A 22,605-nucleotide genomic window follows, 5' to 3' on the forward strand; every position below is an offset into this window, starting at 1 on the left:
GAACAGCCTAAATATTTCCAATAATTTAAAGAAATAAATAAATGTTACAACTTTTTAAGATATGGAAAACAGATTCTTAAATCTGTTTTAAACAGTTATAGTAACAAAACCTTTAACATATATTTAAATAATCCCATACATTAGCTATTACTTATATTTCATCTGACACAAGAATAGAGTTAAAGGTTGCATTTTGAGTCTTAGAAAATAGCCATTTAGTTGACCAGATGAACTGTTTTCAGATTCAACTCCTTCTTTATTTCCTGAGTTTTCTGATGAGCTTGTTGGCAAAGACCAAGCGCCTTCTGATTTCCACGCTGACAACCTCCCAGGCACAGCGGCTGTATTCTTTCTCTTTGAGATACACACTGATTCGCTGGAAGTAACTCTTCACAGCCAATCTGGAGTTCTCAGTCCCTAGAGGTGACTGTTCCAGTGTCTTTCCCTCCCTCAGACACGCGTCCAGGTCCTCCAGCTGCTGATCAAGTCCCACGAGGAATCTGTCCAGGAGGCTCTCTTCCCGACCTGCAGAGAGCCCGTGGGCTGAAGAGCTGGAAGGTCTGCTGGAGCAACTCGTGCACAACAGCTGTGGCTTCTGTCTTCTCAAGCCTGGTCCTGTGCACCAGGGTCTGAGGAAATCTGAAGTCAGTCCTGTCCCTCAGACAGGACACAATGGGCACTCTCTCCATCTGACTCCAACGTCGAGGCTTTCCAGATTGCCGTGGCTGGCAGGCAGCTCACAGCCCAGGGAGCACGTGGGGCTGGAGCAGAGCATCACCAGGGCCAGCAGCACTGAGACGGGGAGGGCCATTGGGATGCTGGGGGCTTGCAGGACCGCCTGCAGGGGAGGTCTAGGCAAGTTCTGAGGGCTTTGGGTGATAGGTGGCTCTTAAAGAGTGAGTAGAGAAACTTTCATTTTCTGGGTTTTTCCACATTTTCCCTTTCCTTTCTTTTTCTACTCTTTGTAGTGAAATCAATAAAAGTGCTAATTTTTGCCATGAGTGCCTAGGTGGGGGACATCAAATCATGCGTGCCACTGTGGTTGATAGCTACACAGCCGTATATTATGCTTTTCACACCTCCTTTGTTGCTCCTCGGAGAAGAGTCTGATCAAAGTCAGAGAAGGGACAAATATTCATACAATTGTGGCTTTTCCAGGTCACCAAGAAATGTTCAGTATGAAAAGAGCTTATGAGAGAAGCTTTGGATTTTTCTCATTTTTCCCTCATTTACACTTTTCTCCCTTCTTTAAAAAATTTTGGTTCTGTATGTACCTTTATGATGTCGCCTGAGTAGGCCTTAAGCTCCCTGGAGACATTATAGGGAACAATATCACTGATATCATTTGTTAAAAGTGAGTTATTTTGCAAGTATAATCCACAAGGCACTTTTTAAGGTGTTGGTTGTCCTAAACACTTCATGTTTGCCTGTGTTTATTTCTCTTTCTCCTGTACCACTGCAATATTTCAGAGGATATTTTGCTTCAGTCTTTGTGTGATCGTGCAGATAATCTCATCTCCTTAGATATTTCACAGTGAAGTGATAATCTACCATATATTCAGGGATACTGAGGTTGCAATTACATTTCTCCTTGTAATGCATGTCTTTACCAATTCTGTAAGGTACAGATAATTTTTAATAATATTAATGACAGAAATTTTTGCATGCAGCCTCTCAACAAAGTGTTTTTAATAAACATGAATTAATCTTCACAGCTTTCCTATGAGATAATTACTATAATTATTGACATGTCTGCAAATACTGCTGCTAAGTCGCTTCAGTCGTGTCTGATCAGTGCAACCCCATAGACGGCAGCCCAGCAGGCTCTCCAATCCCTGGGATTTTCCAGGCAAGAGTACTGGAGTGGGTTGCCATTGCCTTCTCCAGTTTGCAAATAAGGAAACTGAAAACTCAGAGAGATTACTTAACTTGCTAACAGTCAGGATTAACTGTATAAGTGGTACTTGACCACTGTACTCTTCAGCCTCCACATTATTCCTCATTAACCTTAAGCATTCTCCATAAGCTACATAACATACAGTTGTAATTAAGTAATCCCTCTAATTATGTAACATTTGACTGCCCTGAGAGATTGTAAGCTCCCTAAAGGCAGTAATGGCACAAGTGGAGAATCCAGGAAGGTGTGTGTCCCTGGACAGAGGGGTCTCTGTCCCATTGTTGTTTGTCACTAAGGCATGTCTGACTCTCTTTGATACCATGGGCTACAGCACACCAGGCTTCCCTGTCCTTCTCTATCTCTCACAGTTTGTTAAAATACATGTTCATTGATTTGACCCAAAGTGATCGAATCATCTCATCCTCTGTTGATCACTTCTCGTCCTGCCCTCAATCATTCCCAGCATCAGCGTCTTTTCCAGTGAGTGGGCTCTTCCCATCAGGTGGCTGAATTATTGGAGCTTCAGCTCTGTCCCAGAAGTAGTTCTAAGAGAACTATCCACACCAAAGTTTGAGTAGACCTAGTATTTGAAGACTGTTTCAGAAAATGAGAATCTTCTGAAAACAAAGATTGTAAGAGTAAATTTAAATGGGTTTTTTAACTTTCTGAATAGTTTCTCAAAATATTATCTCAGGTGGAAACAGAGACTGTCAGAGTTGTGGTTTAGTTGCCATAGTCGGCCAGGCTCCTCTGTAGATCTCAAAAAAACACCACTTGAAATACAGGATTGGAACTTATCAGGTGCAAAGGGAACTGTGTACTCAACTGTTGTCTAATGATTGTAATGTCCCAGGAATGAGCGAATGGCACTTTTGTGACATTGAGTAATAGGAATTGGAGAGGAAGACCTTACTAAGTGTTCCTCTAAAGAAGGAAGCACCTTGTCAGAGCAGACAGCTCGGTCCAGTGCATGAGACAGTGGACATGGGGAAGATCCCTGGGTTGATGTCACAGCTCCAGCCTGCACTGCCTGTGTGACCTGCGGCACTACGGTTTCTCCTCTTCAATGGAACTGATCATCACAGAAGTTTCACTGGATTTTTCTGAAGATTGTAGGACGTAACGTACTTCTGACAATGCTTGGACATATAAGCTTTCAGTGTCTGTTAACTGCTCCCACGAGGCAGAAAATTCACACATCCATCTATGGAAACTGGATAGAATTTCCCTGAGATGACCTGTTTCCCTTCCCTTAATGCTCAGCTCACTGGTCAACATTATTAATCTAATCTCATCTCTGCGTGAACATGATGTGCTGTCCAAACACTACACCTAGTCGCTTCCAGGGAACAGCTGGCCTCTCACACATGAATAGGGTGACCGTCCAGTCCGTACCCCAGTCTCTCTTCAGGGCGAGTTAATAGGTCTACATCCTCAGAATCCCACAACCTCCACGAAGAGGGAGAAATGTGAACAGACAAATAAAGATACAAATAAAGATAAATAAATAGATACTGGGAGTTAGCAGAGCGGTCCACTACCCTTTTAGGTAACACTGTGCCTAAGAGCCTGCCACCCTCCTTGGCTCTGTCTGCAGCTAAACAGTGTGACAATAAGCTGCTCTCTAATCTGTCATCTGTAGAGCTCTGCATCCCTGTTTGTGTAGTTAAGTGACATTTTGTCATTTGGCAGCGATGTCACTGTACGTTTTTCAACTACATCATTCACTTTCTCTTGACCTTTGTGCATTACTTCTTCATTCAGTGCTTACTTTTACTTTCTAGGAATGTTCAATGAGTGGAAAGTTGGATCTCTTGAAAAATCATGGAGGAAATACATTAACTGTTCTATTCATTTCCGTTTTCTGTTCCTGTTTTTGCAATAAACCTCAAAATGGAAATAGAAAAGATTGTAGGAGCATTAGCACAGCTTTTACAAACTGAAATACAAATGACAAGAAGAGGCAGCAATATGAAAACTGTATAAAAGTACCTAACAAAAAGTGGGTTGCTTGGACATGACAGGACAATGGCCTGGGCTAAGAAGGCACATTCTAACCACTTGAACACTTGGACAGGAGCGGTGGTTACACTTGATTTTATTTATTTATTTTTTATTTTTTATTTTTTTAGTTTTTAAATTTTAAAATCTTTAATTCTTACATGCGTTCCCAAACATGAACCCCCCTCCCACCTCCCTCCCCATAACATCTCTCTGGGTCATCCCCATGCACCAGCCCCAAGCATGCTGTATCCTGCATCAGACATAGACTGGCGATTCAATTCTTACATGATATTATACATGTTAGAATGCCATTCTCCCAAATCATCCCACCCTCTCCCTCTCCCTCTGAGTCCAAAAGTCCGTTATACACATCTGTGTCTTTTTTCCTGTCTTGCATACAGGGTCGTCATTGCCATCTTTCTAAATTCCATATATATGTGTTAGTATACTGTATTGGTGTTTTTCTTTCTGGCTTACTTCACTCTGTATAATCGGCTCCAGTTTCATCCATCTCTTCAGAACTGATTCAAATGAATTCTTTTTAACGGCTGAGTAATACTCCATTGTGTATATGTACCACAGCTTTCTTATCCATTCATCTGCTGATGGACATCTAGGTTGTTTCCATGTCCTGGCTATTATAAACAGTGCTGCGATGAACATTGGGGTACACGTGTCTCTTTCAATTCTGGTTTCCTCAGTGTGTATGCCCAGCAGTGGAATTGCTGGGTCATACGGTAGTTCTATTTGCAATTTTTTAAGGAATCTCCACACTGTTCTCCATAGTGGCTGTACTAGTTTGCATTCCCACCAACAGTGTAAGAGGGTTCCCTTTTCTCCACACCCTCTCCAGCATTTATTGCTTGCAGATTTTTGGATCGCAGCCATTCTGACTGGTGTGAAGTGGTACCCCATTGTGGTTTTGATTTGCATTTCTCTAATAATGAGTGATGTTGAGCATCTTTTCATGTGTTTGTTAGCCATCCGTATGTCTTCTTTGGAGAAATGTCTATTTAGTTCTTTGGCCCATTTTTTGATCGGGTCGTTTATTTTTCTGGAATTAAGCTGCATAAGTTGCTTGTATATTTTTGAGATTAGTTGTTTGTCAGTTGCTTCATTTGCTATTATTTTCTCCCATTCAGAAGGCTGTCTTTTCACCTTGCTTATATTTTCCTTTGTTGTGCAGAAGCTTTTAATTTTAATTAGATCCCATTTGTTTATTTTTGCTTTAATTTCCAGAATTCTGGGAGGTAGATCATAGAGGATCCTGCTGTGATTTATGTCAGAGAGTGTTTTACCTATGTTCTCCTCTAGGAGTTTTATAGTTTCTGGTCTTACATTTAGATCTTTAATCCATAAAAAATATGGAACGCTTCACGAATTTGCGTGTCATCCTTGCGCAGGGGCCATGCTAATCTTCTCTGTATCGTTCCAATTTTTTAGTATATGTGCTGCCGAAGCGAGCACTACAGTTGATTTTATTAATTTGAACTTAGACGAGCATCAGGATTTAAGATGGAAGTGTTGTAGTCCCAAATTCTATTTAAATGTTCTAATTGTTGAAACATTTCTTTTGTATTGAGAATATTCCATTCTGTGTATCACAATTCAAATTGTATGCATGGAAAACAAAACAGAGAGGATTTTTTGGAATGAATATGCCAATCTCAATAAATAAATTTTCCATTATAATAGCAATTTCAAAAATTCAAATTTTGAAAATCTTCAGCCATCATGTAAAACAGACTCTCTATAATATCTATTGTTTCCCTGACCTAAATTAACCACCTTTTTAGGGAAACAATTTGAGGCACAGCTAAACCAGACCTCCCCCATAAAAATACATATACATATATAGCTGCATCAACATTCAAAAAACAAAGATCATGGCACACAGTCCCATCACTTCATGGCAAATAGATGGGGAAGAAGTGGCAACACTGTCAGATTTCATTTTCTTGGGGTCCAAAATTACCACGGATGGTGACTGTAGCCACAAAATTAAAAGACTCTTTCTCTTGGAAGAAATTATATGAGAAACCTAGACAGTGTGTTAAAAAGCAGAGATACCATGTTGCCAACAAAGGTCCATCTAGTCAAGGCTATGGTTTTTCCAGTGGTCATGTATGGATGTGATTTGGGTCAAAAAGAAAGTGAGCGCCGAAGAATTGATGTTTTTGAACTGTGGTACTGAGGAAGAGTCTTGAGAGTCCCTTGGACTGCAGGGAGCTCAAACCAGTCACTCCTAAAGGACATCAACCTGAATATGCATTGAAAGGACTGATGCTGAAACTGAAGCTCTAATACTTTGGCCACCTTCTGAGAAGAAACCGACCCTTTGAAAATGACCCTGATGCTGTGGAAGATTGAGGGCAGGAGGAGAAGGGGGCAACAGAGGATGAGATGGTTGCTTGGCATCACTGACTCAATTGATATGAGTTTGAGCAAACTTGGGAGATAGTGAAGTACTTGAAACATTTCTTTTGTATTTAGAATATTTCATTTTGTGTATCACAATTCAGATTGTATGCATGGAAAACAAAACAGAGGGGATTTTTTGGAATGAATATGCCTGGCATGCTACAGTTCATGGGGTCACAGACAGTCAGATATAACTAAGCGACTGAACAAAAACACATACACATACATAAATACACACACTTGTACAATATATATTAAATAAGTATATACATATGTGTTGCTACTTTAACATAAAAGGGTGAACAGCAAATGTTTATTGAATTGCTATTGTATCCTGTATTATTTATTTTGCTGCACCCTAAATGTTACCTCATCAGCAGGATAACGGCTAGACTAATTAAGTGACTGTTTGTGGTATTAATAGACTGAGCAGAGTAATGTGTCAAATCCTTTATATACTGTTCCATCAATTGCGATTAATTTTATCTCTTAACTCTTTGTGGATACAAAAATTTGCTTTTGTTTTTTTGTCCTCGCACACAGCATGTGTGAGTTATTTTTTGAAGATCATTATTAGGAAGACTGTCTTCCACTTTCCATTTGCAATATGTAGAAGATCAGGATGAGGCTCTTGGGCCTGGACCCAAAAGGAAGACTCACTCATCACTTTTTCTTCAGTCATCCTCACCTAGTTGCAAGGAACTGCCTGATTATCCTTTTCTTGTCTCCCTCAGGTAGTAAGGAAACAGCCTGTAATGTGTCTGCACTGTGGCTATTTCCCTGCAGGCAATGCCTTCAGGGATCAGCTTGGACGTTTCTTTCAAACAGCCGATGATACTGTGAACTATGACAGGCATTCTTGTCATTCTCCCCAAAGCTGATTTGGAGAGAGAGCATTTGGGTCAGATTGTATTTTAAGGAAGTGTGTGCAAGCAAGAACAATCCTTGTTCCCCTCGACCCCTACCAGAACTTCATTTGAACAAATAGTGCAACCGTGAAACCTGGCCTCATGCCCTGTCAAGTACAAACTAGCATGTGCCATTGGCGCTTGCCACCTCCCTACAGGGATTAAATCATGTGCAACTGCAGCTGATTCTCAACACCCCTGGAAAGGAATCTCGGGTGGAAAGCAGAAGTGAGGCATTCTGTGTGCAGGGAAAACTGGCAGAGCAAGTCTTCAGAAGGTGAGCTGTTTTCAGGAGCCCATTTTAACTCAATTGTTCTTCTATCTCCTCACATCTAGAAAAGCATGGAAACCCTTCATGGTGACGACTGCTTCTTGTAACTCCAAGAAACCTTCACGACACTGGCAGAAAACGTACACAAAAAATAGGCACATGATTGCATGTATTGCCTCTTCACCAAAATCACATATATCCCTCTGTGTGTCTTTGGAACAGCTTCTCAGAACTATCTGAGGTGCTGTCTCCTGGGCTGCAGTCCTCATTTTGCTCCCCAAACACTTAACTTTCAACTTTCGTGTTGCGCATTTTTGAAAGTCAGCACCCTGAACTTATCTCTTCATCCATTCATCACCCAACAGTTTCCCAACTTGCTTGCACTGAGATTCCCATGAGGATAAATCCAGGCCAGGGAACGTGAGAAGAAGGGCTCTCACCCTGCATAGTCCTGGCGCTTGGAAGCATCCCCTGTGAGCCACCAGACTTCATGTCTTTACTGCCGCGTGTACTAGATCCAGGTACCACAAACTTGGAGTCACATATTGATGATGGAAAAAGCCACAGAACAGAAGGTACCCATGTCCCTGAATCACCCTTTGAATGCGAGCAAACCAGAAGATTCACCTGATCTGGAAGGCCTGCATTGTGCTCTTCAGAGAAGGAAAGATAAGTACCTATGATGATGAAAATCCACACAGTTTATTCTTTATCTCTATAGCACCTAGACTTAACTGAAAAAGATATTGAAGAACAGAGGATCCTGGACACCTGTCCATGGAAAGAAACTCTGGACGCTGAGTATAGAAAATACCAGCCCTGCAGACATCAAGAGATCTTTTCAATGATGATCAAAAGATCTTTATGCAAGAAAAGACATTCTGTTCTGCTGTCCACACCTGCTTCTGAAAAATCATGATTTTCATTTCGGTTTTCAGTGCCTGAGAAAGTATGAGCTGCAATTGCTTTGGAAGAGGAAGCAAACAATAATGGAATTCATTAGCGAGTGTTACAAATATAAACACCCTTATCGTTGCCATTTCTTTGAGGATTCATACATGAGGGAAAGGCCCTTTTCATTTCCACTCTGACAGCCTCTCAGGCAAAGTGGCTGTATTCCAGCTCCTGAGGTAGAGATGGATGCCCTGGAAATACTCCCGGGCAGGAAGTCCAGTGAGAACTGCACAGACTGTCTCCTTCCATCGGCTCCAGTTGTTTCAGGCTCTGATCCGGGCTGCAGGGTAGCAGGGCTGTCCTCCGTGGTGAAGAGTTGGAAGCTCTGCTGGAGCATCAGATAGTGGTTGCAGGGGCCCTGAGTCATCTGCACTGGAGTGATCATCTCTCTTTTCCGAGGAGATCTGAAGTCGGCTCTGTCCTTTAGGCGCGACTGAGAGCGGATCCTTTGCATCTGTTTCAGGTGTTTGAAGATTTCCCTGTGTTTCTGGCGGTGGATCCCAGGCTCCTTCCAGCAAAGAGAGCAAGCAGGAATGCAGCAGCTCCTTCCACCAGCAAGTGGATGTGGGCCATAGAGAATGTCGGTGCTTCTGCAGACGGCCGGCAGGGGGCGCGCGAGCACCGCGAAGCGATGAGAAAGCGCTGAGAAGGATCCGCAGACCGCCTGCTTCTCCAGGCGAGCGCGAGAGCGCGAACGCTGTGGATCCATCGTTTTTGCTTTCGAATCACAGTGGTAGGAGAGTTTGCAGTTGATTCTCGTGTGGCTGCTAGAGAGACAGGACGCAAAGTTTCCACAGAGCTTTTAATAGGAGCACTGATTCAAGGGTGCGCATATCATTAGCTCTTTTGTGGGAAAGGCCTGGTTTCCGCTGTCGTGAGTAGGAAGAGAGAATATTGCATTTTCGGAAAGATCCCCTGAGTAGTGGCCTTTCTTCCACATGTCAGCTCGAACTGGCCATGTTTGAGGAAAGGAACCCCCAAGGTAGGGTTTCTGAGTGAGATGAGGCTGATTTTACAGATTGGGGCTCACTTCCGGCGAAGGGAACCCACAGCTCAGAGAAAGGTACCCGGCAGCGGTGGTGGGATTATTGGCGATGCGAGGATGGACAGCGCTGTGCCCTAAAGTGAAACTAGAGGGTGAGCAAGACACTACTGGCTGCCGACTCATATGGGCCGTTGCTGACCTAGTGAAACACAGTGTCTGGGATGAGACAACCAGCTGTGCCGCGTTGATGGAGGGTGGGGGGAGCGCGGCGTTGGAATCCCGCGTTGGCTTAAAGAGGATAAGCTGAGGAAGGATGGGAGGGGGTCGTGCACCAGGTGAAACACGGGGGAGTGGGCGTTGCGCACACGGAGCGCGGCGGCTCAGAGACTATTCGCTGTGGGACCTGCTGGGGCGTTGCTCACACGGTCGAATCCCGCGGTGGCTAGGAGGCGCTTTGCTGTGGGATGATGGAGAGCGTTCGGCACCAAGTGGAACACAGTCGCCGCGATGAGACTATTGGCTTTACCACCATTAGGGGGCGGAGTAGGGGCCAGGATGGACAGTAGATCCCGCGGTGGAGCCAAGACTATTCCCTGTGGGACTATGGGAGGGAGTTCGGAACAAAATGAAACACAGTCGCGGCAATGATAGTATCGGCTATGGGGCGATACCCGGCGGTGGCGATGAGCCCATTTGCTATGGGACAGTGTCAAGAGTTGAGGTGAAATTTAAACCCGGCGGTGGGGATGAGGCCTTGGGTGATCTGAGTACCGGGCAGCTTTGAGGAAAAGTGAAACACCGCGGGGGAGATGGGATTCTTGGCGATGGGAAGGCAGGACAGCGATGTGGTGCACAAAGGGGAAACTGGCGGCGGCCAGGAGCCTACAGGCGATGGGACCACGGGCGGACGTTGGGCATAAAGGGGAAAGTGGTGGTGGCTCTGAGAAGAGTGGACGGCGCTGCGGACAAAGTGAAAGGCAGCATCGGCGATGAGCCATTTGTTACGGGGACTATGCGAGGGCGTTGCTCATGTAGGGGAGCCTGGCGCTGGCCAGGAGACTCTTCCCTGTGGCACAGTGGGAAGGCGTTATGGACAAAGTGAAACGGCGGTGGGATGAGACCTTGGGCGATGTCCTTGGAGTTGAAGTGAAACACCGCTTTGCCGATGAGCCTGTAGGCGCTGGGACCATGGGAGGTCGTTGGGCAAAAAGGGGAAGTCAGCGGTGGCAAGGAGTCTTGGTTTCCAGAGGATACATATCGTTGCGGACAAAACGAAAGCCAGCAGGGGCGTTGAGACAGACAGCTTTGAGACTATTGGCTTTGGGACGATGCCTATGGGCGATGAGACCTTGTCAGAACATCGCAGACTATTGGCTGTGGGGCGATGGGCGGGCGTTTCTCACACAGGGGAGCCCTGCTTGGCTGTGAGACGAGGAGTCCGAGGCCGACAAAGTGAAACCGGACGGTGGCGAAAAACTGCTGGTGGTGGGACGACTGGACAGCTTTGAGACAAAGTTAAACCCTGCGGAGGGATGAGACCACCGGACGATGGATGGGTGTGGTCCACACAGGGGACCCTGGAAGTGGCGACGAGACTATTCGCTGAGGCAGGATGGAAAGGCGTTGGGCACACAGTGAAACACGGTGGCAGCGCTGAGGCTTTTGGCTTCGAGTTGACGGGACGGCTTTGCGGGCAAAGTGAAAGCGAGCACAGGTGATGAGACAATGGGCTTGGGGCCGTGGCACCGTGGTGTGGACAGAGTTAAACCCGGCGGTGGGGGTGAGACTGTGAGAGATGGGACGATGGGAGGACCTTGAACACCAAGCGGAGCCAGGGGGAGTCAGTGAGGCTATAGGCTTAGAGCCATTTTGGACAACGTGAGAAACAGCCAAGGCGATGAGACTGGCTCTGGGACCCTGGGAGTGCGTTGCAGCCAGAGGAGAAGTCAGCGGTGGCCAGGAGACAAATAACCATGGGACGGTTTGGGGGACTTTCTGGGGGTGAGAAGGAACGCGGCCACCACCTGGGTCAGGGATCAAAGAAGTGTGCGCCCCTGGAATGCTCTGAAATTTTCAGGGTCTCTCAAGGATTCCGCGTTGAAGTGGGGGAGTAAGTGTTAAATAGCTGAAAACTAGGAATATTTGAAAAAGCAGAGCACTTTATTTGTTTGAATTAATTTTATATTGAATTATATACTTATTTTAAAAGAAATATCTCACGTTTCCAATTTTATTATAAATTTATAGAAGGCATTTTAAATATTAAGCATAGAATATTAAAATATATTTTGTATATAACAGTACATTTTGTTAAACTTTATTTAAACTATATTTTCTGTGTACTAAAACAAGTATTTAATATCGTTTTACTTTTCCGTCTTTTACGGATGTAAATTTAATATTTCCAAGATCACTTTTCACTTATTTTTAATTGAGTGAATTACCATCTTTGACAATTTCTAATGACCCCCAAGACAGTCTTAAGTAATTTTCGACTCATGTTCCTGAAACCTCTTTCTGAGGACTGCGTTGTTGGAAATAAGGGTTGGAGTATACAAGCAACTGAGGACATTTAGAAGGTCAGAATTTTTCATTTACTTTAGTAAGAATTTTATAAATTAATTGCAATTTGCCCAAATTTTATTGGTTTAAAGAAGTCTTACTTTGTAAGATTCTCAAATGTAAGGTGGTGTATATTTTACCCCAATTGGAAAAAAAAAGAGAGGAAAAAACGCCCACATCATATAGACGGGCCCTCTGGCCTAAGCACTTTGGTACATTTAAAGATGTGAACAAGACAAGCGCAGGTAGACTGTGTGGATACATGGAGAGCATGCATATAACTCGGACATTCCACAGGGCTGCCATGTATTTTAAATTCCTCAAAGGCAGGGGCCAGAAACGCTACTACTCTGCAGGCTTGTTTGGCAATGAATGTCTCCAAGGTGCTCTGCAATTTTTAATATGTGTTGTCACAAAAATCAAATTGACATTGAAACTGCAACATTGACTTTTGTTTCATAAATAATTTATTTCTCATATAAAAGTTTAAATAAATAAATAGTGCATAAATCAATTTAAAAATAGCTTAGTCTTTAACTGTCCATTGAAATCAGCGCCTTGCATCGTCATTTAGTTCAAGAGCCTCTGCTGCTGACGAGGCTCACCTCAAAGTCACATTGTCCCTTCCCAGAGCCACAGGTGGGAGATGTTCAGTCACGGAGGTAACCTGTTAGGCTCTTCAGGAAAGAAAAGTTCCTAAGCAATTGCACTTGCACGACTGTCCAGGCACACCTGTTGTGCTCCTTGGACTTAAGGTACTGCCCGAGGTTGAAGTAATATTTCCTCAGGTGAAGATCGGTCGTGTCTCCCATAGTGGAGGTTTGCTTCTGCATTATTTCCTTCTGGATTGGCTCCAGACGATTCATCTGCCCATAGAGTTCCTCAAGGAGGTGCTCAATGATGGCGTCAGACCAGCCAGTGCTGGAGAAGTCTCTGGTGAGAATATTGAAGATCTGCTGGAGCATCTCATACATGACCAATATGGCATCTTCCTTCCGGAACTGCTGTGCTTGCTTCATCTCCTCAGGCATCTGGAAGTCCATCCTGAACTCGAGGCAATGTTGAGGAGTTGAAGGTAACTGCCACAGGAGGTTCTGGCACACCTCAAGGCTCCGCTCTTGTTGGAATCGAAGCAAGCTGTAGCTCCTGCAAAGAGCTGTGGTGGAGAGACACAGCAGGAGAACCATCTGGAGGAGGCACCGGTAGGTCATGGTGAAATCAGGCCCAGGGCTGCCTGTTCTGCTAGTAGGTGCTGAAGCTGAGTCTTCAAGAGTTTGCAGAGTGAATGTCCTTCCTCCTTGAGTGTGGGCTACTTATACAGGGTGGCCCTCCATTCTTACTATTTGAGAGGAATTTCCCACTTTCAGGTCTCCCTTTCAGTTTTCCCATGTCATTTGAATTATTAGTTGCCTCTAAAACTCTTTTTCTTTAAGCTCCTTGCTATTTTAATTTATATATACCATGGGGAAAAAAGATATAGAAACTGAGAATTTCTAATGTTTGTAAAGTTTCAATGAATTGCTGAATGTTAAAAAATAATATAAGCCACATCTTTTCAACTTGATTATTACGGGATTCGTTCATTTCAAAAGATTTTTCTTTTTTTTCTTTTCATATTATGAGATTTGTGGAGAGGGGGCCTTGTTTGTAAGAGTTTTCTTTTTCATAAGAATTAGGTTTCATTCTCAAATCTGCTATTACCAAGCATTAATACTTGCAGTTTATGATTTTAACAAAGGCATCTATTTTTTTCTATCTACAATAGAGTGATGTTCCTAGAGGGGTGGGAGAGGTTCCAGAGGGAGGGGAGATATGTATACCTGTGGCTGATTCATGTTGCTGTATGGCAGAAACCAACACAATATTGTAAAGCAATTATCATTCACTTAACTAAATATATTTAAATAAAAAGAAAAAATAATGTATATAAAAAACAAAATAGAATGTTGTTAAACTAAGTTGTTCTGAATTGTGTTGGAGGCCTTAGCCATAAGGAGCAAGACATCACATAACGTTATCAACCTTGTTGTTTTTCAGTAGCTAAGTCGGGTCTGACTTTTTGTGACCCCATGGGATGCAGAATGCCAGGCTTCCCTGTCCTTCAGTACCTCCGGAGTTTGTTCAAACTCATTATCACTTCATGGTAAATAGATGGGGAAACAATGGAAACAGTGACAGACTTTCTTTGCTTGGGCTCCAAAATCAGTGCAGATGGTGACTGCAGCTAGGAAATTAAAAGACCACTTCTTTTTATATGAATGTGCAATTTAAAATTTTCTGGAGGCCACATCAAAAGAGTAAACAGAAAAAAGATAATTTTAACAGTATATTTTACTTAATATTTCTAAATGTTATCATTTCAACATAAACCAATACAAAATTAGTAGTGAGATAGTTACATTCTTCTTTTTCATAGGGCCTTCAAAATAGAGTACATGGTGTTAGTCATAGTACAGCTCAGGCTGGACTAGTCAAGTGCTCAGCTGGCCACATGGGGTTGTCGGCTCCATGGTGACCAACACAGCTCAAACTGGAGGGAGCAGTACGAAAACAAGACTAACATTAAAAATCAACCACTTTTTTTATATGAGCAATTAAAAGTTGGAAAATGACATTTAAAAATGATACCATTGACAATAACATAAAGTGTCTACTACTGAGAAACTGTCATAGCCAGAGGTGGCTAAGAAGACGTGGCAATTAAAGGTAACGGGGCATCCTAAATGACATCCCAGAAGAGAAAAAGAACATTAGGTAAAAGATGAAGGAGATCTGGGAATTCCCTGGAGATCTAGTGGTTGGGACTCTATGCTTTCAGGGCAGGAGGCCCGAGTTCCATCCCTGGTCAGAGAACTAAGATCCCACAAGTCTCAGAACCAAAAATAAGAAACCAAATAAAAAGTTGCTACAACCAGAGTGTGTGTGTGAGGGGGCGGGGTGGGGGGAGGGAGAGGCATTAGGAGCTCTTCATAAAGTGTAGACTGGGTAATTTTTAATAATAGTTTGTGACTGGACTGGCTCTTTGTGGCAGCAGGCGGGCTTTCTCCAGTTGGAGCAAGTGTGGCTGCTCTCTAGCTGAGCTGCTCGGGCTTCTCCCTGCAGAGCTCTCTCCTGCTGCAGAGCACAGACTCCAGGGCCCAACTCAGTAGTTGTGGGGCACAGGCGCAGGGACCTCACAGCGCATGTCATCCTCCCTGAGCGGGGCTGGAACCCAGGTCCCCTGCACTGTCAGGTGAGTTCTTAACCACTGGCCCGCCAGGGAAGTCCTAGACTTTAATCCTTTTGAATATAGCATTGACAGGCCCAATTACCTTCCCTTTTGGCCTCTAAGGACAAGTGTAGAATTGAAATTTGATTCAGATTAGATGGCCAGAAACTAATGAAGAATCGAAGGTTTCTCTGTTACATTGAGATTGTCTTTTTTTCCCTCTTGATCATCAATAAGGATTAAGCAACTTGCCCAACTAATTCTTCTTCTGAGTGAGCAAAAGACATGTAAGCATGTGATGAGGTGGTCAGCATCCATGAGAAGGGAATACAGAGTCTACAATAGGAGACTGCCAAGGTCACCTGCTACTGAGACTCACACTGTCTGTCATTTAGTGAGCAAGTATTTAGCAAATGTTTCTTAACCACTTCATGAACAAAAGAAGCAAATGCTGCCAATTTAGAGCGTGTCTTCCCACCTTCGAGCTGCGGCCTCGCTTTCAACCTCTCTCAGCACCTGAGGCTGAATCCGCCCAGGCTGGGGCTGCCCTGTGCTCACAGCCAACAGCTGGTGGGCCCAGAGCCCCTTCTCAGGCCTCCCACCTGGTATAGAGAGGGACAATGTGCAGAGCATCTAAGTGCTCCTGGTTGCAGTCTTCTCTCTTGCCCTTTCTCACACCCTGGACATCTTGTCAAAAGTCTTGGATTGATTCATGCAGTTTTTTTCTAGCTCACTTCAGGATGCAGCTGGAACTAGGACCTTGGCTGAAGGCCTCTTTGCCTAGCTCTCCTAACACCTCCAGAACATACCCAGCCAGAAGATCCCACACTGTGCACCCCTGTCACTCTCAGAATGCTCCCATCGGAGGGTCAATGGCCCAGGACCAGGCAGGAACAGCGCAGGCCTTGTTTTCACTGTTTCCTGCCAGGACCCACTGCTGCTGGACACTCAGACTGGCCCTTTCAGAACATGCCCGTCTGCATCAAGCCTGCATTTACTTCAGATCCCAGGCTGTTCTCTGAGCTGGACTTTAATTGTCAAAATCACTATCAGGGGTGCAGTGAGTCAGGCTAACCCAAGGTTGGGAAAACGGTTAAAAGGGACAGCACATTGGCTGCAGCTGCTGAACAAGCCTTAGAGGCCGCCCTCTGCTGACACGTGAGCAAGTCCCACTGTGTGGGTGCTGGGTTAGTTTCCTGTCTCTGAGGCAGTTTCTGAATCTTCCTTAAAGTGAAACAGCCCAAAGCAAAGCCATCTACATACTCAAAACCAACAAGTGACTTGTGTTTTTTACATCCTCAGAGATTGCGTCATGAACCCCAGAAGGCAAAAATAGCAAGGAATTTGATGCAACAAGTGAAAAGGAAACTAAATGCAAGCTGCCAAAAGGGATTTCAGGATCCAGCCTGGGAATCCCCTCTGGCCTGGCCTCCTGGCTGAGCTGAGTGCTCAGAGCAGAGGATCCTCCTGACTGCCTGCCAGATGCCTGTGTCTTCCTGACTGATTCTCTGAGGTCCTAAACTCTAGGAGGACCAAGAATCCAGTGAGGGTGGGGGTGAGTCTTGTGGACAGCTGGCCTGTGTGCCACATAGGAATGTTTCCGTCTTGAACTCTGGGTATTGTGGCAACCTTCTTGGGCTCCTCATCCCAGTGAATGGCTATTTCTCTTCTCACTCGGGGGTGGGTGAGCTGCAGAAATGTGTCTCTGAACAGCTCTCTGGGAACTGCTTCATCTTCCTGACCACAGATCCAGAACCTCAGGAAATAATCTTCTAACCAGATTCAAATAAAAGAGTTAATATGTAAGTAGCACTTGGGAAGTGTCTGGTACCATTCTGAGCATGTACTATAAATTAAGGCCATTAATCTTACCACACGTTCAAGACAAGTTATTATGATTATCTTAGTTTTGCAATTAACACATAAGGCAGCAATTTATAACTAGCAATCCCTTTTTATATACTGCTGCTGCTAATGAAGAAAAATCTCAAAGATCTATTTGCAAGGGACCTGCCTCTTGAGAAACATATATGCAGGTCAGGAAGTAACAGTTAGAACTGGACATGAAACAACAGACTGGTTCCAAATAGGAAAAGGAGTGCGTCAAGGCTGTATATTGTCACCCTGCTCATTTAACTTATGTGCAGAGAACATCATGAGAAACGCTGGGCTGGAAGAAGCACAAGCTGGAATCAAGATTGCCGGGAGAAATATCAATAACTTCAGATATGCAGATGACACCACCCTTATGGCAGAAGGTGAAGAGGAACTCAAAAGCCTCTGGATGAAAGTGAAAGAGGAGAGGGAAAATGTTGGCTTAAAGCTCAGCATTCAGAGAATGAAGATCATGGCATCTTGTCCCATCACTTCATGGGAAATAGATGGGGAAACAGTGGAAACAGTGTCAGACTTTATTTTTGGGGGGCTCCAAAATCACTGCAGATGGTGACTGCAGCCATGAAATTAAAAGATGCTTACTCGTTGGAAGTAAAGTTATGACCAACCTAGATAGCATATTGAAAAGCAGAGACATTACTTTGCCAACAAAGGTCTGTCTAGTCAAGGCTATGGTTTTTCCTGGGATCATGTATGAATGTGAGAGTTGGACTGTGAAGAAGGCTGAGCGCTGAAGAATTTGTGCTTTTGAACTGTGGTGTTGGAGAAGACTCTTGAGAGTCCCTTGGACTGCAAGAAGATCCAACCAGTACATTCTGAAGGAGATCAGCCCTGGAATTTCTTTGGAGGGAATGATGCTGAAGCTGAAACTCCAGTACTTTGGCCACCTCATGCGAAGAGTTGACTCATTGGAAAAGACTCTGATGCTGGGAAGGATTGGGGGCAGGAGGAGAAGGGGATGACAGAGGATGAGATGGCTAGATGGCATCACTGACTTGATGGACATGAGTTTGAGTGAACTCCCAGGGTTGGTGATGGACAGGGAGGCCTGGCATGCTGCGATTCACCGGATTTCAAAGAGTCCGACACGACTGAGCGACTGAACTGAACTGAACTGATAAATAAATGAGAAACTGAAATATATGACAAATGGATATAAATGTATATTTATATGGTATACATTAGTATGTCCATATGTATAGATTTGTTAACTACATATGAAAATGTCTAGAAGGATACCCATTAAATTGTTAACGGTATAGGATTACGGTGAATCCTCCTAGAAGTCAAGGGTAGGCATTCCTTTGTATGAATTATTTAAAAGTTTAGCAATGACATGTATGTTTAATATATATAAATAAGCTTAAGAAACCCTTTTACTTCTTTAGAGTCCTATTGATCATGGCAGCTACTGGTTCTCACATCTCTTAGCTGTCTCTGCATTCCCTAGCCTGCCTTGGTCTTCTTGCCTCCATTTGAACAGTTTAGGAAGACTTTTTCAGGAGTGGCCAAGTGTAGAAAACTTCCTCTCCCTTCCTCACCCTACTCCAGGATCCTAGACTCCACATATGCAGATTAACCTCCCATGACGTATGTGCTGCTGCTGCTGCTGCTAAGTTGCTTCAGTCGTGTCCGACTCTGTGCGACACCGTAGACGGCAGACAACCAGGCTCCCCCGTCGCGAGTGATTCTCACTATCCTGATGATTTCTGCCAGGAGCGTTTGATGCCTCTTGTATGATTTGGACTCATTGAATCCAAACAGTAATTGTATGAAAACCACTCTTACTGTCCTCATATTAAAGATGAGGAAACTGACCTGTTGTGTTCGTGAGACTTTTCAGGGTTACAGTGTTGGTAAATAGCAGAGCTGGGATTCAGAGGTTTTGGAATTTCTAGAACTCTCCTCTCACTTGGGCTCTCTTCCTGGGGCTTCCACTCTGACTACACCATGCAGCTAGAAACCAGCACAGAACAGAGCTCGTGTGTGGAGGCAGTGAAGTTCCTGCAGAAGGGAGTGAATTGCTCAGTAAGGCAGTCCTGAGGAGAAGGCTGGAGAGAGCAACAGGAGTCAGGAGCAGCCAGTCAGCAGGGCGTGTCCTCAGCTTTCCCGCAGGAGGTGACTGCTTCCCTCAGATATGTGCATCAACCAGTCTTTAACGAGTGGGTACAAATTAGTTATGCCTGTGACATCGAGACTAGCCATTTTCTCCAATTCATAATCTCCTTCCTACCTTTTTTCTTTTTGGCACCCTCCACAGCTTATAGGATCTTAGTTCCTCAACCAGGCTCCCTGGAGGAAAAACTCAGAGTCCTAACAACTGCACCACAGAAGAGTCTCAGAATTCCACCTTTTGACAGACATTTGTTAGAAAGTGATAGAACTGTTTCACCGTATAAAGTGAACAAATACTATTTTGTGATAGGTATTTGAAGACAAAATAAGGATTTAGGTTTTCAAAATAAAAACTCAAGAAATTTATCTTGATAACTATTTAATAAATAACCCAAATAACAATTTTAATAAAATAGAGAAATATATCTTCTAAATTTTAATACAATGTAAACATACACATTTTTATATGAAAATATAAGTATGATGAGATAAAATATTCCATTACCTAAATAAATAAAGAATAAATAAATAACATCAGGGCAGTCATAGCTTATCGATTGATACCCCTGCCGTTGATTTTTTTATATCTACGTGCTTATTACTACAGACATGTATCGGCTGAGTGAATTCCACACATTTGGTGGCTAAAGCAGAATTCAGAGTCTTCTGAAATGACCCCAGGTGAGTGTACAAGGATGATGCGGCATCTTAGTCAGTGAGAGTCATCTCAAGGTGAGCTCAGGTCTCCATCCATCATCTTAACCTTTCTTGCAAGCTGACTGATGAAGACAAGGATCTCATGATTTCCACTCTGACGGTTTCCCAGGCACAGTCGCTGTATTCCTTCTCTTGCAGGTAGACATGGATGCCCTGGAAGTACCTCTTCACGGCCAGGGTGGGGCCCATCCTTCCCAGGGCAGAGTCTTCCTCTCCCATCACCTGCCCCAGGCAGGCGTCCAGGTGGTCCAGCTGCTGATGGAGTCCAGTGCGGAGCTGCTCCAGGAGGGTGGTGTCCCAGGCAGCAGAGGAGCCCACTGTGTGGAAGAGGTTGAAGCTCTGCTGGAGCATCTCGTGGAGCACAGAGATGGCCTGGGCCTCCTGGAGCTGGCCGCCCTCCACCATCTCCTGGGGGAAAGCGAAGTCTTTTCTGTCTTGCAGACAGAAGCGAGGGGAGAGTCTCCTCATTTGGCCCAGCAACATTAGGTTCTTCCTGCCAACCAGCACGTGGTTCTGAGACAGGTCACAGCCCAGGGATCCTCCTGGGGCGTAGCTGACCAGCACCAGGGCCATGAGTAGAGAGAGCACGAAGGCCATGGGGAAGATGCGGCTGCTGCTGGGCTGGTGAGACGGTGTCTGGTGGAACCTTGAGGTAGGTTCTCTGATGCCATGCTTTCTAAGTGAGGCCATTAAATAGGGAACATAGTAATTTTCATTTTCTAATCATTTCTATGCACTTTTACTTCCTTTTTTGGTTTTCTGTTATGTATTCTCAAGACAGTCAAAGAAATGTTCTTCCTTCTAGACTATTAATTTTGCCTTTTCCTAGTCACTTCAGATGTGCCCATCCAAATGGATGTTTTTCAATCAAATGAGAAGGACTTTCTCTTAAGTCAGGATTGATGGACATCTGTAATTACACGCGTTACCGCCCTTTATCTCTCATGCACAAGTGTTGCTCTCCTCTCATCCATGAACGCATCTTTGGCTTGGTCTTGGGCTCCATTTTTCCCTCTTAGGTTCCTTAGGAAGCCAGGCTCTGTCCGCTCTATGGATTCCGTATATAAGGGATTTACCAGATCACACTGGAAGGTAAGCTCTTGGAAACAAATGATGAGTTTTCTTTAATGTTTGATTAAGAGAAGAGGCTGATATTACCAGTCCTTGAAGTCCTCCCACATTTCTCTTCCTTCTAGAACAGTCCTGCAGATCCCTGCCCTTCAGGGAACCATGAGGGCAGGACTATTACTGACATCACCCTTCTTTCCACCATTTTCTTGCTGGAGACCTGTCGTCCTCCACAGACTGGGCCAATACCCCACGAGAATCCTGGTTCTTCTCAGGGAATATGGGTGAGGAGACTCTACATCCAGGATAATTGTATTTTCCCAGCAGCACCTCACTCACAAGGGAGAGATCACATGGAGCCACCCCTGTCCTCTGGAGTGACAGAGTCCCCCTTCCTCACCTGCTGGACTCTCTCCCTCCCTGAGAGCACGCTTTCCACATCCTGAGGACTCGAAAATCTCCTTTCTGTGGAGGGCTTATTGACTGGTTGGGAAATAAATTGTCTTCCCGAAACCCCAACCTCTCCCCTGGAGTTTTTGTGTGAAGGACCCTAGTGCTCAGTGGTGACCTCTTCTTCTCCTGACCCGTGTCCCCAGGTGTCTAAAGTGTCAGCAGTGCTCAGATGCTGAGGGCAAAAGTGTGTTTGTGCAAGTTAGTGGAGGAGTTTCCAACTGCAATTATTTTCCTTTTAGTAGATCAATAATATTGACTTTGCCAGGTATAGGTTTTATTATTCAACTCTCTTACTTAAACTCTTCAACTCTTGTTCTGCTCAGAGTTTCTGAGCTGGAGGAAGGAGATTCAGTGATGGGGTTGTCTCTTATTGGAAGCTTATGTCTCAGAATCTAATGAGATTTCGGTCATTGATTCAGGCAGTTGATTCTACTGGGCATCTCTGTTCCTCTGTTTCTGTCTCCTCTGAGATTGCAGGGCAGTGAGATCCGGGGCACTAGATCCACAAGAAATAGCCTTGTTTCCTTTACTCGAGTGTAATTTTTCATTTAAACATTTTATATACACTTAGTGACTTATTGGACAGTGTTGGTATTCCTGCCTCTGCTCTGGTTCTATTTCATGATGAGGTGAGAACAAGTAAGGGAAGTAAAGAAGCCAGAGAGGTTGCATCTCTTTCACTTTCAAGACTGTTTAGATTTCTTTTTTGTTTCTCTTTTGCAACTTTCCTAGAAAGGAAACTTCCACAGTTGTTTTGTGGGCAAGAAGAAAACAAGGGAAAGCCTCAATGTCCTGAGTATGAAAGAAGGGAAGGGTTTTCCCCTGAAGTAATGATGTATTATTCTGAGTTAGCAAAATTGCAGTGCAGCACAGCTGGGGAGGCAGAGGGGGAAGGATGAGGCCAACAATGAACAACAGAAAGACTGGGACAGGGCTGCTTCTTACAGAAGCTGAATGAAGGCCAAGTCCTGGGTCAGTTGTCTGCCCCTCAGCTTTTTAAGGACCAGCTAGCTGATTTTCCTTTTCTTTAATCCCACATGTCATCAGTATAAGCGGAGAAGGAAGAAGACGGGCACCAAACCCCATTTGCTAGAACACAAACCCTTTCTGCAGGGGTTTAGGAGATCAGCCTTGCCTAGCATCTGT

General features: G+C 44.4%; 2 protein-coding genes and 1 pseudogene across 2 annotated transcripts; all 3 read right to left on the minus strand.

Annotated features, from left to right (window-relative positions):
- On the minus strand, window positions 257–863 carry LOC108636619 (annotated as a pseudogene).
- Window positions 11,732–13,812, minus strand: LOC108636544 (interferon beta-2-like). The gene has a single exon (XM_018051904.1). The coding sequence runs from the start codon at window positions 13,211–13,213 to the stop codon at window positions 12,653–12,655; it is 561 nt and encodes a 186-aa protein (XP_017907393.1). The 5' UTR covers window positions 13,214–13,812; the 3' UTR covers window positions 11,732–12,652.
- LOC108633271 (interferon omega-1-like) lies at window positions 19,850–20,709 on the minus strand. The gene has a single exon (XM_005683620.2). It carries the CDS (start codon window positions 20,626–20,628, stop codon window positions 19,975–19,977), a length of 654 nt encoding a protein of 217 aa, XP_005683677.2. The 5' UTR covers window positions 20,629–20,709; the 3' UTR covers window positions 19,850–19,974.

This window comes from Capra hircus, chromosome 8 (genome assembly GCF_001704415.2).
Source record: "Capra hircus breed San Clemente chromosome 8, ASM170441v1, whole genome shotgun sequence".
Lineage (NCBI taxonomy): Eukaryota > Metazoa > Chordata > Mammalia > Artiodactyla > Bovidae > Capra > Capra hircus.

Excerpts from the sequence above, each read along its gene's own strand:
- LOC108636544 (XM_018051904.1), bottom strand. The coding sequence starts at position 13,213 with ATGACCTACCGGTGCCTCCTCCAGATGGTTCTCCTGCTGTGTCTCTCC.
- LOC108633271 (XM_005683620.2), bottom strand. The coding sequence starts at position 20,628 with ATGGCCTCACTTAGAAAGCATGGCATCAGAGAACCTACCTCAAGGTTC.